At 44.1% G+C, this 13,878-nt stretch overlaps 1 protein-coding gene across 1 annotated transcript in view; it reads right to left on the bottom strand.

Moving 5' to 3' along the window:
• Positions 1–2,074: 2,074 nt before the first annotated feature.
• The window catches only part of farp1 (FERM, RhoGEF (ARHGEF) and pleckstrin domain protein 1 (chondrocyte-derived)), a 265,170-nt gene continuing 253,366 nt past the window's right edge, over positions 2,075–13,878 (bottom strand). Inside the window, exons 25-27 of the mRNA XM_078546027.1 lie at positions 12,927–13,034; positions 6,527–6,678; positions 2,075–2,767 (exon numbers count right to left, since the gene is read on the bottom strand). Coding sequence (XP_078402153.1) covers positions 2,686–2,767; positions 6,527–6,678; positions 12,927–13,034 — 342 coding nt within the window. The 3' untranslated portion in view covers positions 2,075–2,685. The remainder of the gene's footprint in view (positions 2,768–6,526; positions 6,679–12,926; positions 13,035–13,878) is intronic.

The raw sequence follows: 13,878 nt of genomic DNA, 5'->3' as shown, positions 1-13,878 counted from the left end.
CAGATATCAATAGATTTTTAGATATTAAGGGTATCAAGGGATCTGGGAATAGTGGAGGAAGGTGGATTTAACGTCAACAGTCAGCCCTGATCTTACTGAATAGCAGAGTAGGCTTATGCTCTTAAATGAAGTGGTTATGGATCAGCTTCACTGAGCTGCTTTTGCAGCTTCCACCCAAACCATGAAAGTGAACTTGGGACAAGATTTGCAGTCAACTACAAGAGGGTACAATAGGCTGCATGGAACTTCAAGCTGACCGATTCAGAGGCTGGAGAGTGTTCCCAGCATCCTGAAATCTTATAAAACTGGGGAGAATGCCTCGGTATAACAGATGTAAGATATTCTATGTCATGGTGGAGGGGAGGGTGGAAAATAAAATAATGGGAATATGTCCACTTTGGGACATTTAACAATCCAGATTCCAAGACATATCAGGTCACTGTTGTTTATACTCTCCACCACGTTTGAAATTAATGCATACATTGACATCTTCGTAATAATGGAATAAATAAAAAATATAATCCAACAGGCAACAGGAAATCCAGTATCGTACAATGGATCGGGATTACACATCTGGTAACTCAAGGCTTTGCTATTGATTTTCACACTTCAGCTCCGAGGCTGAAGTTTGGCTACCAGCACGTAAAATACAAATCGTGCCAATCGTGTCTGGTGCCGAGAATTTGAAAGATCCATTTCAGAAAAACCGTAGCACTGGCAGTAGCTTCGTCACCGTGTTGTAAAGCGAGTCTCAATCACAGCATGGGGACGATGTGACCATCAATCACTGAGATTTCCCTGGGCCTGGTTAACGCCGCAAACTCCAGGACTATCTGTTACAACTTGCCACAGTTCGAGATTCTGTTCGGTTACAAAGTGCATTTTATATTAAAAAAATAACGTGCATTTAAAAAAAAAAAATCCTGAAAAATTCAGTGGCAAAAGTACCAAGCAACTGGAAGTGATTTAAAAAAAAACCCCAGAATGTTCTTGGGAACAAGCTGGTATTTAAATGGAACCAAACGTTTCTTGTTTAGCCTGTATTTCCTCAAACAATTTAATCTCAGTGTGACTACTTTCCTTTTGGCAAAATCAAATCATGTATTCTGTGCTGCAAGAAATACAAGAGGAAGTTCCGATTCCAAAGAATTTCATCTTGCTTAATATACAGGGCCTTGGTGAGACCACACCTGGAGTATTGTGTGCAGTTTTGGTCTCCTTACCTAAGAAAGGATATACTTGCCATAGAGGGAGTGCAGCGAAGGTTCACCAGACTGATTCCTGAGATGGCAGCATTGTCAAATGAGGAGAGATTGGGTCGACTAGGCCTGAATTCACTGGAATATAGAAGAATGAGGGGGGATCTCATTGAAGCATATAAAATTCTGACAGGGATGGGCAGACTGGATGCAGGGACGATGTTTCCTCTGGCTGGGGGTGGGGTCTAGAACAAAAGGTCACAATCTCAAGATACAGGGTAGGCCATTTAGGACTGAGATGAGGAGAAACTTCTTCATTCAGAGGGTGGTGAACCTGTGGAATTCTCTGCCACATATTTAAGAAGGAAATAGATTTCTGGACTCTGAAGGCATCAAGGGGTATGGGGAGAGAGCGGGAGTACGGCGTTGAGATAGAGGATCAGCCATGATCATATTGAATGGCGGAGCAGGCTCGAAGGGCCGAAGGGTCTACTGCTGCTCCTATTTTCCATGTTTCTATATTAATACGGAAGCTAGAGGAATATCAGGATATGGAAATCGATCAGTTGAAATCTTTTTTTCTCACTCAATAGAAGCCAGCCACAGTCGAGCAAGAAGTGAATCTTTTGCCACTTGAGCCTCTCTTAGCAAAGGGTGTTTATATTTGCAACAATCAAACTGGAAATGAAACTCAACTATTTAAAATATGGCAGCTATTTCACTGCGGAAAGAAGTTATTTAACATCTAGTGGAGTGTCTGTCTGCCTAGAGCAGTTCAGGATGGGGCTGTGCATATAATCTTGGGCCTTTTTAAAGTTGGGAGATTCTTTAAATCAAAGGGACGACAAAGATAAACGCATTCCAAACCAACAGTATTGATTGTCAAAGTCTGTATTAATCAGTACCTAAACCATATTGGTCTAAAGAATTGTCGATCACGTATTCCACTCAAAACATTAGTGCCGCCTACAATACAACCGAATCCTTTAAAATGCATACCAGTGATTAATTCGCCGAATACAGTTTACGCTTGTATTAGTGTTTCAGGAAAATGCATGGGGCAAAGAGATTGGGACATTGAAATTCTAGAACTGAATTAGAGATGCATTCTTTCAAACTCTCCTGTACAGGTCTAAACTTTACACAATATTGGTGGGGTTTTTTTTATATATATATATATATAGTGCGTACAAACTCATCTGAACTGTGGGCAGAACATACTACGCCCTCATCCTGGAATAAACTGAGGCTCATGGGGCAAGGGCAGCAGAAGAGATTAAAAACATGCACATTTCAGTTTTGGTAATCCTAAAATAGATTGAATTGCTGTATCAGCGCGGGTTTCTATTTTTATTTTTTTAGGTTTAGGTATTCAGCATCCTCATAAATGTGTATTTTTTTTTAAAGAATTCCGGTCAACGAGCCAAAAAGGCCATGTGATAACTGAAGCTGGAGGTGGTGAGAAGATGCTTCATCCCCCTTGTGATCAATAAGCGTGAGACTCCTTGCGGCTTAATAGGCGAGTACGTGTGGCAGAACTGGTGGCACTCCTTATCACTTCCATCCATCTGTTAAGGGAAAAGTGGTGAATGAAGGTTAAAATGCGCGTAACGAGCAACAACTTGCATTTGCATAGCGCCTTTAAAGCAGTTTAAAAAAAAAACCCCAAGGCGCTTCACAGGAGCAATTATCAAACAAAATTTGGGACTGAGCTGGATCGGGCGATGTCAGGGCCTGTGATCAAAGAGGTAGGCTTCAAGGAGCGATTGAAACGAGGGGAGAGGCAGGCAGAGGGAGACGGCTAGAGAGAGAAATCCTGAGCTTTGGAGCCGAGGAAACTGAAGGCACAGCCGCCAATGGAGGAATGAAAGAAATCAGGGATGAGCAAAGATGCCAGAACTGGAGGAGCACGGATATCTCGGAGGGCTTGTATAGCACTGGAGGTGATTGAAGAGAGAGGGAGGGGCAAGGCCATGGAGGGCTTTGACCACAAGGATGACCAACTTCAATTGGAACGAGTGATGGAAATTCTTCGGCCAAAATAAGAAATTTAAATAGTATTGAATGGAAGTGGCAACTCTTGAAGGTTTTGTTCCAGTGAACCATTCTTGTGAGGCAAGGTGTGGAATGGAAAATCATTTATCACAGGAGGCATTCCCGTCTGGGATTCAAAACTAGGAGTCAAAATGCACATCTGGCTTCCCAAAATCTGGGGGAGATAGAGGCATGGTGGGAATGTCATTGGGCTGAAGCCCAGGCTAATCCTTTGGGGACATGGGTTCAAATCCCACCACAGCACTGGTGGGATTTAAATTCAATTAATAAACCTGGAATATAAAGATACACTCTGTAAGATTTGTAAAAACTGATGTGGTTCATTAATGTCCTTTAGGGAAGGAAATCTGCCGTCCTTACCTGGTCTGGCCTACATGTGACTCCAGACCCACAGCAATGTGGCTGAGTCTTAACTGCCCTCTGCAATGGCCTGGCAAGCCACTCAGTTCAAGGGCAATTAGGGATGGATAACAAGTCATGCGCACATCTCAGGTAAGAGTAAAAATGAAGCACCATAATGTTTCCAAACCTTATCTGATGTGCCACTTTCTCCTGCTTCAAAAATATATTCAGTACTAGGACCATGTTACTTACTGTAACAGCATCCAGAGATTATTCTTTTCAACGATGTACAAGGATTAGATAACTAATTAGAATTTAAGGCTATTAACCCTCAATTTAATCATTGCTGCTTTTAAAATGAACATATAATTCAAGCCTATTTTTCCATTCCTCACATTTTTTCTCGCTCTTCCTATGAAGTAAAACCATCGATGAACTTCCTTCTCAGAGTAAGGGAGAGGGCTATTCACTGATGGTTCTACAGGGTGCAGCTCCACTCACAACTTCTACATAAGAACATAAGAAGCAGGAGCAGGAGTAGGCCATGCGGCCCCCAGCGAGCCTTCTCCACAATTCAATAAGATCATGGCTGATCTTCTGCTCCAACTCCATTTTCCTGTACTATCCCCCCTATCACTCTCTGTCTTGAATATACTCAATGACTGACCATCCACAGCTCTCTGAGGGAGAAAGTTCCAAAGATTCACAATCCTCTGAGTGAAGAAATTTCTCCTCCTCTCAGTTCTAAATGGCCATCCCCTTATCCTGAGACTATGACCACTAGTTTTATGTTCTCCAGACAGGGGAAACAGCCTTACAGCATCTACCCTGTTGAACGCTCTAAGAATTTTATATGTTTCAATGAGAGCATCTTTCAATCTTCTAAACCTCAGAGAATATAAGTCCAGTCAATTCAATTTCTCCACATGGGACTTCACCCCAGATAGCTACTGACCTAGTGGTCCTTTGTTGCAGCCCCTCTAAAGCAAGTATATCCTTCCTTAGGTAAGGAGACCAAAACTCTACACAGTACTTCAGGCGTGGTCTCTCTAAAGCCCGATACAATTTCAGCAAGACTTCCTCACTCTTATACTCTAACCCCTTGCAATAAAGGCCAACATATTATTACCTTCCTAATTGTTTGCTAAACTTGCACATTAACTTTCTTTCATTCTTACACAAGAACACCCAAATTCCTCTGAATCCCTTTCATAATGGAGTAGCTTATGCCAGACATCAGCATCCCAGGTTTGGGCTGACAAATTGAGGGTAATTCCATGCTAAATAAGTATTAACCATCCCCTACAGGCAAAAGCACCAAACACCTTCTCACCTTAATGGCATCACCGTCACTGAGCCTTGCACCATTGACATCTTGGAGGGAGCCATTTACTCAAAGCTTAACTGGAACCAGCTATATTAGCACTGTGGATGCAGGGGCACAGCAGAGAGGTTGGGTAGCGATTATGGGTCACCATAAGTCAACAGTGTGGGATAATACTTAACCTGGATGGATGCAGTTGCAACAACACTCAAGAAGCACAACATCACCCAGGGACAAATCATGATGAACTAATGGACTCAATGTTCATCTTCCCCACCGGCAACTCAGCTGTGGCCATAATGTATCGTATCTACCCTGAGGCAGCACCATTCCCGCAAAGATCTACCACCGAGAATGATAAGAGTGTCGGTGCCATAGGAACACTATCGCCTCAACAACATCCTAACTCTGACACATGCTGCCACGTCATTTAGAAAGGAAACCAAATATTTTGAAATCGGTGTGTTGAAGAGCAGAAGCCAATAGAGGACAGGGAAATCGACAAGTTGGACACATTTGGCGATCTGTCAGTAAGTGAAGAGAGCGTTCTAAAAAGTCAAATCCTAAAGTGCCAAAGTGAGGGTTCCAGATGGACAGATGTTTCTCTTTTGGGAGGCAACATCATAAGCTGAGTCAAAATCCTGGAATTCCCAACTGAAATCCATCATGGGCTCTTTATCTTATTCATTTATGGGATGTGGGCGTCGCTGGCTAGGCCAGCATTTATTGCCCATCCCCAGTTGCCCCTTGAGAAGGTGGTGGTGAGCTGCCTTCTAGAATTGCTGCAGTCCATGTGGTGTAGGTACACCCACAGTGCTGTTAGGGAGGGAGTTTCAGGATTTTGACCCAGCGACAGTGAAGGAACGGCGATATATTTCCAAGTCAGAATGGTGTGTGGCTTGGAGGTGGTGTGTTCCCATGTGTCTGCTGCCCTTGTGCGCCCCATCAGTGTAATAATGGCAGCAGCTCAGGGAAGTAACTCAGCAACTTCTCAGTGCAACTAGGAAAGGACATTAAAATTGGTTGTGGTAACAAACCTCACTATTCATGCATTACAGCAAAATGTGTCACTTATTAGCATTAGTACCAGCAGCAGATACTTACCCTATTGTTGTGTCTTATTCTGGAATCTTGGAGGAACAATTAGGGTGTTCTCAGCTAATTTTCCTCCTTGGTAAATAGCAACTGATGAGGAACATAGGGATACGCTAAATAGCTCTCGAGTCACCCATTTTTAAGAACTGCTGGCATCCCATTATTGTAACCCAGTGTTCCAAGCTTAGTTAGTTTTTATATGCACAGCACATCTAGGGGAAGTTAGATAAACACACAAGGGAAAAATGAATAGGGTATGCTGATAGAGTGAGATGAAGAGGGATGGGAGGAGGCTCATGTGGAGCATAAACGCAGATTGAATGGTCAGTTTCTGTGCTGCACGTACTATGTAAATCCACACAAATGTACAAGAGCAATTCATTAAATGAAGGGATTAGCTGGAGTATATAATCAGCAGATAGTTCTGAGTTAGCGATTTAATCTACAGACATTCACACCAGGTACGTGATATAATGAGCTCACTTCAAAACCATTAACAGAAATTCCTCACCTTTCAAACGTATATTCACTTTCAGCCCTGAAGAAATACACATGTGACTTGAACTGTAGCTTGAAGACATAGTCCTTGTGGATATTGTCAGACTCTGCAGGAATGGTGACGGAATAGCCCAGCAATGGCAAGCTAGCTAGTGGATGATTATCCTAAGGAAAGATCCACAGCGTAGTCAGAGGCAGCGTACAAAAATATTTTCCCTCTGGGAAACAAACAACACATCACCAAAGACAACTTCCAGGATTTTGTTCGGAAGCACGGGGTCGGATTTTCCCGGGCTCGATTAGGTCCAAGCGGAGGCTGGCTGGAAAAAAAATGGCGGAAGTCCCACTTCCCTCTCCGCCCCTCCCCGAATTTCCCACCGGATGGCAAGGGGGGAGCGCACCTACAACGGGGCCAATTAATCTTGTTGCGGGCTTTATTAAAAACCTGTTTCCCGTAATTTTCCCTGAGGGGCGTTGGGGTTTAGCAGCTGTCGGAATCTGATCAGCTGAAGGGAGGGGAGGACCATGTCTGGGGCAAGTTGTGGAGGCAGAAAGAGTTTTAAAAAAGGTAAGTAAAATGCTTTTAATAGGGTAAAGGGCTTAACCCTCTGAAGTTAAATGTCAAGGGGTTGTCACACTCCGGGTTTTGTGTGGGTATTGGAGCAGTGGGCACAGCTGTTTGGACTTGAACACCAGATGTTATTTGTATATCAATTATATTAACTATATGCAGGTGGAGAGCATTGATAAGTTGTTACTTGAGCAGATATAAAGAGACACTGACACTGTGGTGCAGTTGAGTTAGGAGATATATACTTGTCATGTTTGACTCTGTGAATAAATCTAAACATTGGCTCCAGTCTCATCTTTCACCGACTGGCTATCAGAAGTTTAAGACCAGGAAGAGTGCTGGTGGAAATGAGGGCTGCACCCTCAGAAATCAAGGCCACTGGAGGTGAGGAGCAGCAGCCTGCACAGGAAGAGCATCAGGAGGCCAGAGGAGAGGGGGAGGGTAGCCTGAAAGAGAGGAGGCACTACTCTGAGCACAGGGTCTACAGGCAGAGACAAAGAGACCTGTAGATGACTGAGATCCAGTGCCAAAGAGACTGCGACTCCCTAGACAGATGGTCATGGGCATCTGTGCCCTTGTCAGTGCAGACCTCCGCAGCATCTCATAGGCGGCTGCACATGGGTGCATCACCCAGGTGACAGGTGCCCTCTTTACCAATGCTGGACAATATATCAGGGTCAGAACTGATGGGGCATCGCAAGTTCAGAGGGCACAGCGCCTAGTACCTGGTGCGGTCTGGCGGTGCCCTGAAATACCTTCCAGAAAGGGTCTCGGACATTGTGGTGGTCTGCTGTGCTCGCCACAACAGAGGGCAGTGGACCTTGAGGACAGTGAGGGGACAGCTCATCAGGAAAGGAGCAGGAGGTAAGACAGGAGGATGAATTGGTGGCAGTGGAGATGACACTGAATTGAGGGGTGCCCCTGCTGTCACCCTTCAGGAAGAGGGCTTCCCTCCGCTCCCTCATGGTCCTCTGGCTCACCTAAGGCATCTCCCTTCCCTGTGGTACAGTGACAAGCTTTGGCACAAACTCTCTCCCTCAGGGTGACCAGCAGCCTGAGTGATGGCTGCCCTGGGTGTCTGAAACCTGCCTCCATTCTGTCGCCACCAGCTTTAATTAGACAGGAGACCCATCTCCATACCAATTAAACGCTCACCCCCAGGAAAATCTGAACTTCAGTTAGTTTCAGGCAGGGGAGGGAATTTCTGACACAAAATAAGACCCAGCTCCTGTTTCCTGTCTCCAAGGAGATAATCAGGCCAATGAAATCCAAAGTTTACATTTTGGAGGGAGAGAAAACCGTGGAGATATAGACCGAAGGAGAGAGAACAAGGAAAAGAAAGAGGGAAAAACAAACAGAACAAGATTGGGCAGGTAGAAAGCATTACAGATTACGAGACAATCAGAAAGACAATCACACAAAGAAAGACAACGTTTTTTATTCTTTTTGTCCATGAGATGCTGAACGGCCTTGACACAAGGTGGATGTGGAAAGGATGTTTCCTCTTGTGGGTGAGTCCAGAACTAGGGGGCAGTGTTTTAAAATTAGGGGTTACCCTTTTAGGACAGAGATGAGGAGAATTTTTTTCTCTCAGAGGGTTGTGCGACTTTGGAACACTCTGCCTCAGGAGGCGGTGGAGGCTGGGTCATTGAATATTTTCGAGGTGGAGGTAGACAGATTCCTGTCAGGCAAGGGAATCAAAGGTTGTTGAGGTTAGATAGGAACGTGGAATTCAAAACACAAACAGGTCAGCCATCATCTTATTGAATGGCAGAGCTGGCTTGAGGGGCCAACCTCTGCTCCTATTTCATATGTTCATAGTTCCAATGTTCAAGTGATAGCTTAAATCAGGTTCCCAATCATGCACAAAAAATGGTCATCAAATTGAGTTTCCTCATGAATTTTTATTGCTGTTAGATGTTTTAGTCTTTTTGGATGAGATGTTAAACTGAAGCCCTGTCTGCTCTCTCAGGTGGATGTCCCACGGCACAATTTCAAAGAAGAACAGGGGAGTTCTCCCCGGTGTCCTGGCCAATATTTATCCCTCAACCAACAGCACGAAAATAAATTAACTGGTCATTAAGACAATGCTGTTTGTGGGAGCTTGCTGTGCGCAAATTGGCTGCTGCGTTTCCTACATTAAAACGTTGGCTACACTTCAAAAATACCTCATTGGCTGTTGAGCACGTTGGGAAATCCTGAGTCTTTTTTTCTTTCTGGGGAATGCTGTGTTCCACAGCCTTGATTTTATTTTTTGCTTTGATGTTTTTTGAATAAACTTGCAGGATGTTGGCGTGGATTTAATAATCCTCCACTTCACACTGACTCGCGTACTCCACTGGTCGCCATGCCGCAGGTGGTACTGTTCTCCAGTCCCACATTAACCCTTGCTACGCTGACCATCCTAAGGGTACAGTCGCACCTGATGTGACATCTCAGTTTACATCAAATTTATTGCAGGCACCTTTATTTGTACATGAGAGTGTCAGTGGAATGCAGAAGTTGTTGAGGACGGCAACTCAAAACACCCAGCCTCTCGAGCCTATTCCACCGTTAAGTCAGATCATGGCCGACCCATAATCCTAACTCCATCTACCTGTCTTGGATACATCAGCCTCGATACCTTTAATCCTAACCAAAATCTATCAATTTTCAATTGACCCGCTAGCCTCAACAGGGGGAGCGATTTCTACTCCCCTTTGTGTGAAGAAGTGCTTCCTGACATCATCCCTGAACGGCCTGGCTCCAATTTTAAGATTCTGCTCCCTTGTTCTGGACTCCTCCCACCACCCCCCCACCAGAGAAAATAATTTCTCTCTGTCGACCCTATCAAATCCTTTTATCATCTTCAACCCCTTAATTAAATCACACATTTATCTTCTATAGGATTAAGCCTAATACCCTCCTATAAGAAAATGGGGAAGCAACCTTTATCTGAAATCTTGGGAAAAAGAACCTCAATTTCAGAATTGGTCTTGATATAGGTGAATAAAACAGGGATCTACAAAAAGTAATTTAAATGCCTTTTATATTTAGAGATTTCACTTTTATATAGCACATTTTGCCAGCTCAGGACATCCCACAGTGTGTTCAAGGCCAATGACATAATTGTAATATTGCAGTCACTGTTGTAAATAGGATGTCAAGACAATATCCTTGAATGCTGCACATTCAATCCTATGAATAAAACTTTAAAACTTAAAAACAAAAAAGGAGCAATCACATTGCTGGGAGTGTACTATAGGCCCCCAGACAGTCAGAGAGAAATAGAAGAGCAGATATGTAGGCAAATTTCGGAGAAGTGTAAAAATAATAGGGTAGTAATAGTGGAGAATTCCAACTTCCCCAACAACATTAACTGGGTTAGTCATAGTGTGATAGATTTAGAGGGAGCAGAATTCTTATAATGCATCCAGGAGAGCTTTCTAAGCCAGTATGTAGAAAGTCTGACAAGAGAGGGGGCGGTCCTGGACTTAATTTCAGGGAATGAAGCTGGGCAAGTGGTAGAGGTATCAGTGGGGGAGCATTTTGCAGATAGTGATCATAACTCCGTTAGATTCAAGGTTGTTATGGAAAAGGACAAGGATGGACCAGAAATCAGAGTTCTAAATAGGGGAAGGCCGATTTTAAGAAGATTAGATATGATTTGGCCAGAGTGGACTGGGAGCAGCTACTTTTAGGTAAATCTGCATCAGAGCAGTGTGACTCATTCAAGAAGGAAATAGGGAGAGTACAGGGCCAACATATTCCAGTAAAGACAAAGGGTGGGACCAACAAATCCAGGGAACCCTGGATGTCGAGGGATATACAGGATTAGATAAAGAGAAAAAGGGAGGCTTATGGCAGATACCGAGGGCTCAAAACAGTGGAAGCCCTGGAGGAGTATAGAATGTGTAGGGGGGAACATAAAAAGGAAATTAGGAGAGCAAAAAGTGGGCATGAAAAAACATTAGTAGGTAAAATAAAGGAAAATCCAAAGTTATTTTACAAGTACATTAAGAGTAAGAGGATAACTAGGGAAAGAGTAGGGCCCATTAAGGACCATAGTGGTAATTTGTGTGTGGAGCCGGAAGACGTAGGTAGGGTTCTAAATGAATACTTTGTGTCGGTGTTCACAAGTGAGAGGGACGACGTGGGTATGGAAATCAGGCAGAAGAACTGAGGTATAATTTTAAAAATTAGCATAGAAAGGGAGGAGGTTCCAAGTGGTCTGGCAGGCTTAAAAGTAGATAAATGTCCAGGCCCGGATGAAATGTATCCCAGGCTGTTGAGTGAGGCAAGGGAGGAGATAGCAGGGGCGCTGGCAATAATTTTCAATGCCTCTCTGACCACAGGAGAGGTGCCAGAGGACTGGAGGACAGCCAATGTGGTACCGTTATTCAAGAAGAGAGGAAGGGATAAACCAGGGAACCACAGGCCAGTCAGTCTAACCTCAGTGGCGAGGAAACTATTGGAAGCAATTCTGAGGGACAGAATTAATCTGCACTTGGAGAGGCAGGGATTAATCAAGGACAGTCAGCATGGTTTTGTTAAGGGGAGGTCATGTCTGACCAATTTGATTGAATTTTTTGAAGAGTTGACCAGGTGTCTAGATGAGGGCAATGCATTTGACGTAGTCTACTTGGACTTCAGCAAGGCTTTTGATAAGGTCCCACATGGGGGACTGATAATGAAGGTAAGAGCCCATGGGGTCCAAGGCAATTTGGCAAATTGGATCCAGAATTGGCTGAGTGGCAGGAAGCAGAGGGTGATGGTCGAGGGGTGTTTTTGTGACTGGATGCCTGTGACCAGTGGGGTTCCACAGGGATCGGTGTTGGGTCCCTTGCTGTCTGTGGTATATATAAACGATTTAGACTTGAATGTAGGAGGATTGATCAGTGAGTTTGCGGATTACACGAAGAATGGTGGGGTGGTAAATAGTGAGGAGGATAGCCTCAGATTACAGGAGGATACAGACAGGCTGGTCAGATGGGCCGATCAGTGGCAAATGGAATTTAATCAGATAAGTGTGAGGTGATGCACTTGGGCAGGACAAACAAGGCACGGGAATACACGATGAATGGTAGGACCCTTGGAAGTACCAAGGATCAGGGGGACCTTGGTGTACATGTCCACCAGTCCCTTAAGGTAGCGGGACAGGTAGATAAGGTGATTAAGAAGGCATATGGGATACTTGCCTTTATTAGCCGAGGCATAGAATATAAGAGCAGGGAGGTTATGCTGGAACTGTATAAAACGCTGGTCAGGCCACAGCTAGAGTATTGCGTGCAGTTCTGAAATCTGCATTATAGGAAGGATGTGATTGTACTAGAGAGAGTGCAGAGGAGATTTACCAGGATGTTGCCTGGGCTGGAGAGTTTTAGTTATGAGGAGAGATTGGATAGACTGGGGTTACTTTCCCTGGATCAGAGGAAACTGAGGGGGGACATGGTTGAGGTGTATAAAATTATGAGGGACATAGATAGGATAGACAGGAGCGAACTTTTCCCCTTGATGGAGGGATCAATAACCAGGGGGCATAGAGTTAAAGTAAGGGGCAGAAGGTTTAGAGAGGATGTGAGGAAGAATTTTTTCACCCAGAGGGTGGTGAGAATCTGGAACTCACTGCCTGAGAGGATGGTAGAGACAGAAACCCTCATAACGCTTAAGAAGTATTTGGATGTGCGCTTGTGATGCCATGGCATACAAGGCTATGGGCCTAGTGCTGGGAAATGGGATTAGAATAGTTAGGTACTTGTTTGACCAGCGCAGACTCGATGGGCCGAAGGGCCTTTTTCTGTGCTGTAGACCTCTGTGACTCTATAACTCTATGAATACTTGTTTACTTAGCTGTGTGACTCACCTGGTGCGATTTGTAGAAAAAGAGGCAGAAATTGGTAAAAACCACCCAAAGCTTTTGCCAGCCATTGCTGTTTTTGAACTTTCTCAGCAGGTTTCCAGACAGCTGATTCTGAGATGGGAAGAGACCACAAATATTAAGTTGACATATAATGCTGCAAGGCGATCGCAAAAGAGATATTACAAACAATGAAAAAAAGACCAGGAAGGTTAAAGTACAGCCCGCTAGTGATTTTGTTTAAGCAAAGGAAGACTTGCTCCCAAAGATGTTGGTCAAGGTTGCCAACCCTCCAGGATTGTCCTGGAGTCCCGAGGAATTGAAGATTAATCTAGGTGCAGCAGCCAGCAAACAGCATAGTGAACCATCACTGACAGAATGGCTTAATTTTTTTTCTAATTTCCTCTGAACACTTGCTTACTCAGGTATAATTATTTTGGAGACATGAATGGGGAAAGGCTATCTGATTGGGCTGTGGGGGGGTGGAGGGGGTGGGGACAGTTGGAGGGAGGCAATTTCCAGGAATGCATCCAAGAAGAATTGGCAACCCTTAATGTCAATTGCTAGACGATATATGAATTCAAGTCTCTGAAGACCTTGGGCGAATTGCGAGTGTTTCTTGAAGGGGAAGACAGTAAAATGAGAATTCACCAAAATAAAAAAAAGCTGAACGAAGGCTTGTGGCAAATAATTGCTCTCCAGTCCCAACTCATGCTAAAGAAATATTATTGGATGATCCTAAGCATGTGAAGAACATATTTATTTGTTCATACTTTTGCCAGTTGAAGGCATTCGACATTAGTGGCCATCTCTCTGTTATTAAGAAGCTTCATTTTGATCTGATACCCTTGCAAACCTTCATGCTCTGTTACTGGGACTCCTTATTTGTTCAGAATGGCCATTGCCTTGTACTATTTCTATGACACTGCCTGCATGCTGCCACCCAATAACGCAGAAA

This window comes from Cetorhinus maximus, chromosome 7 (assembly GCF_964194155.1).
Source record: "Cetorhinus maximus chromosome 7, sCetMax3.hap1.1, whole genome shotgun sequence".
NCBI lineage: Eukaryota > Metazoa > Chordata > Chondrichthyes > Lamniformes > Cetorhinidae > Cetorhinus > Cetorhinus maximus.
The sequence above is the reverse complement of the archived record's forward strand: the minus strand, read 5'-3'. Positions and strand labels throughout refer to the sequence as shown.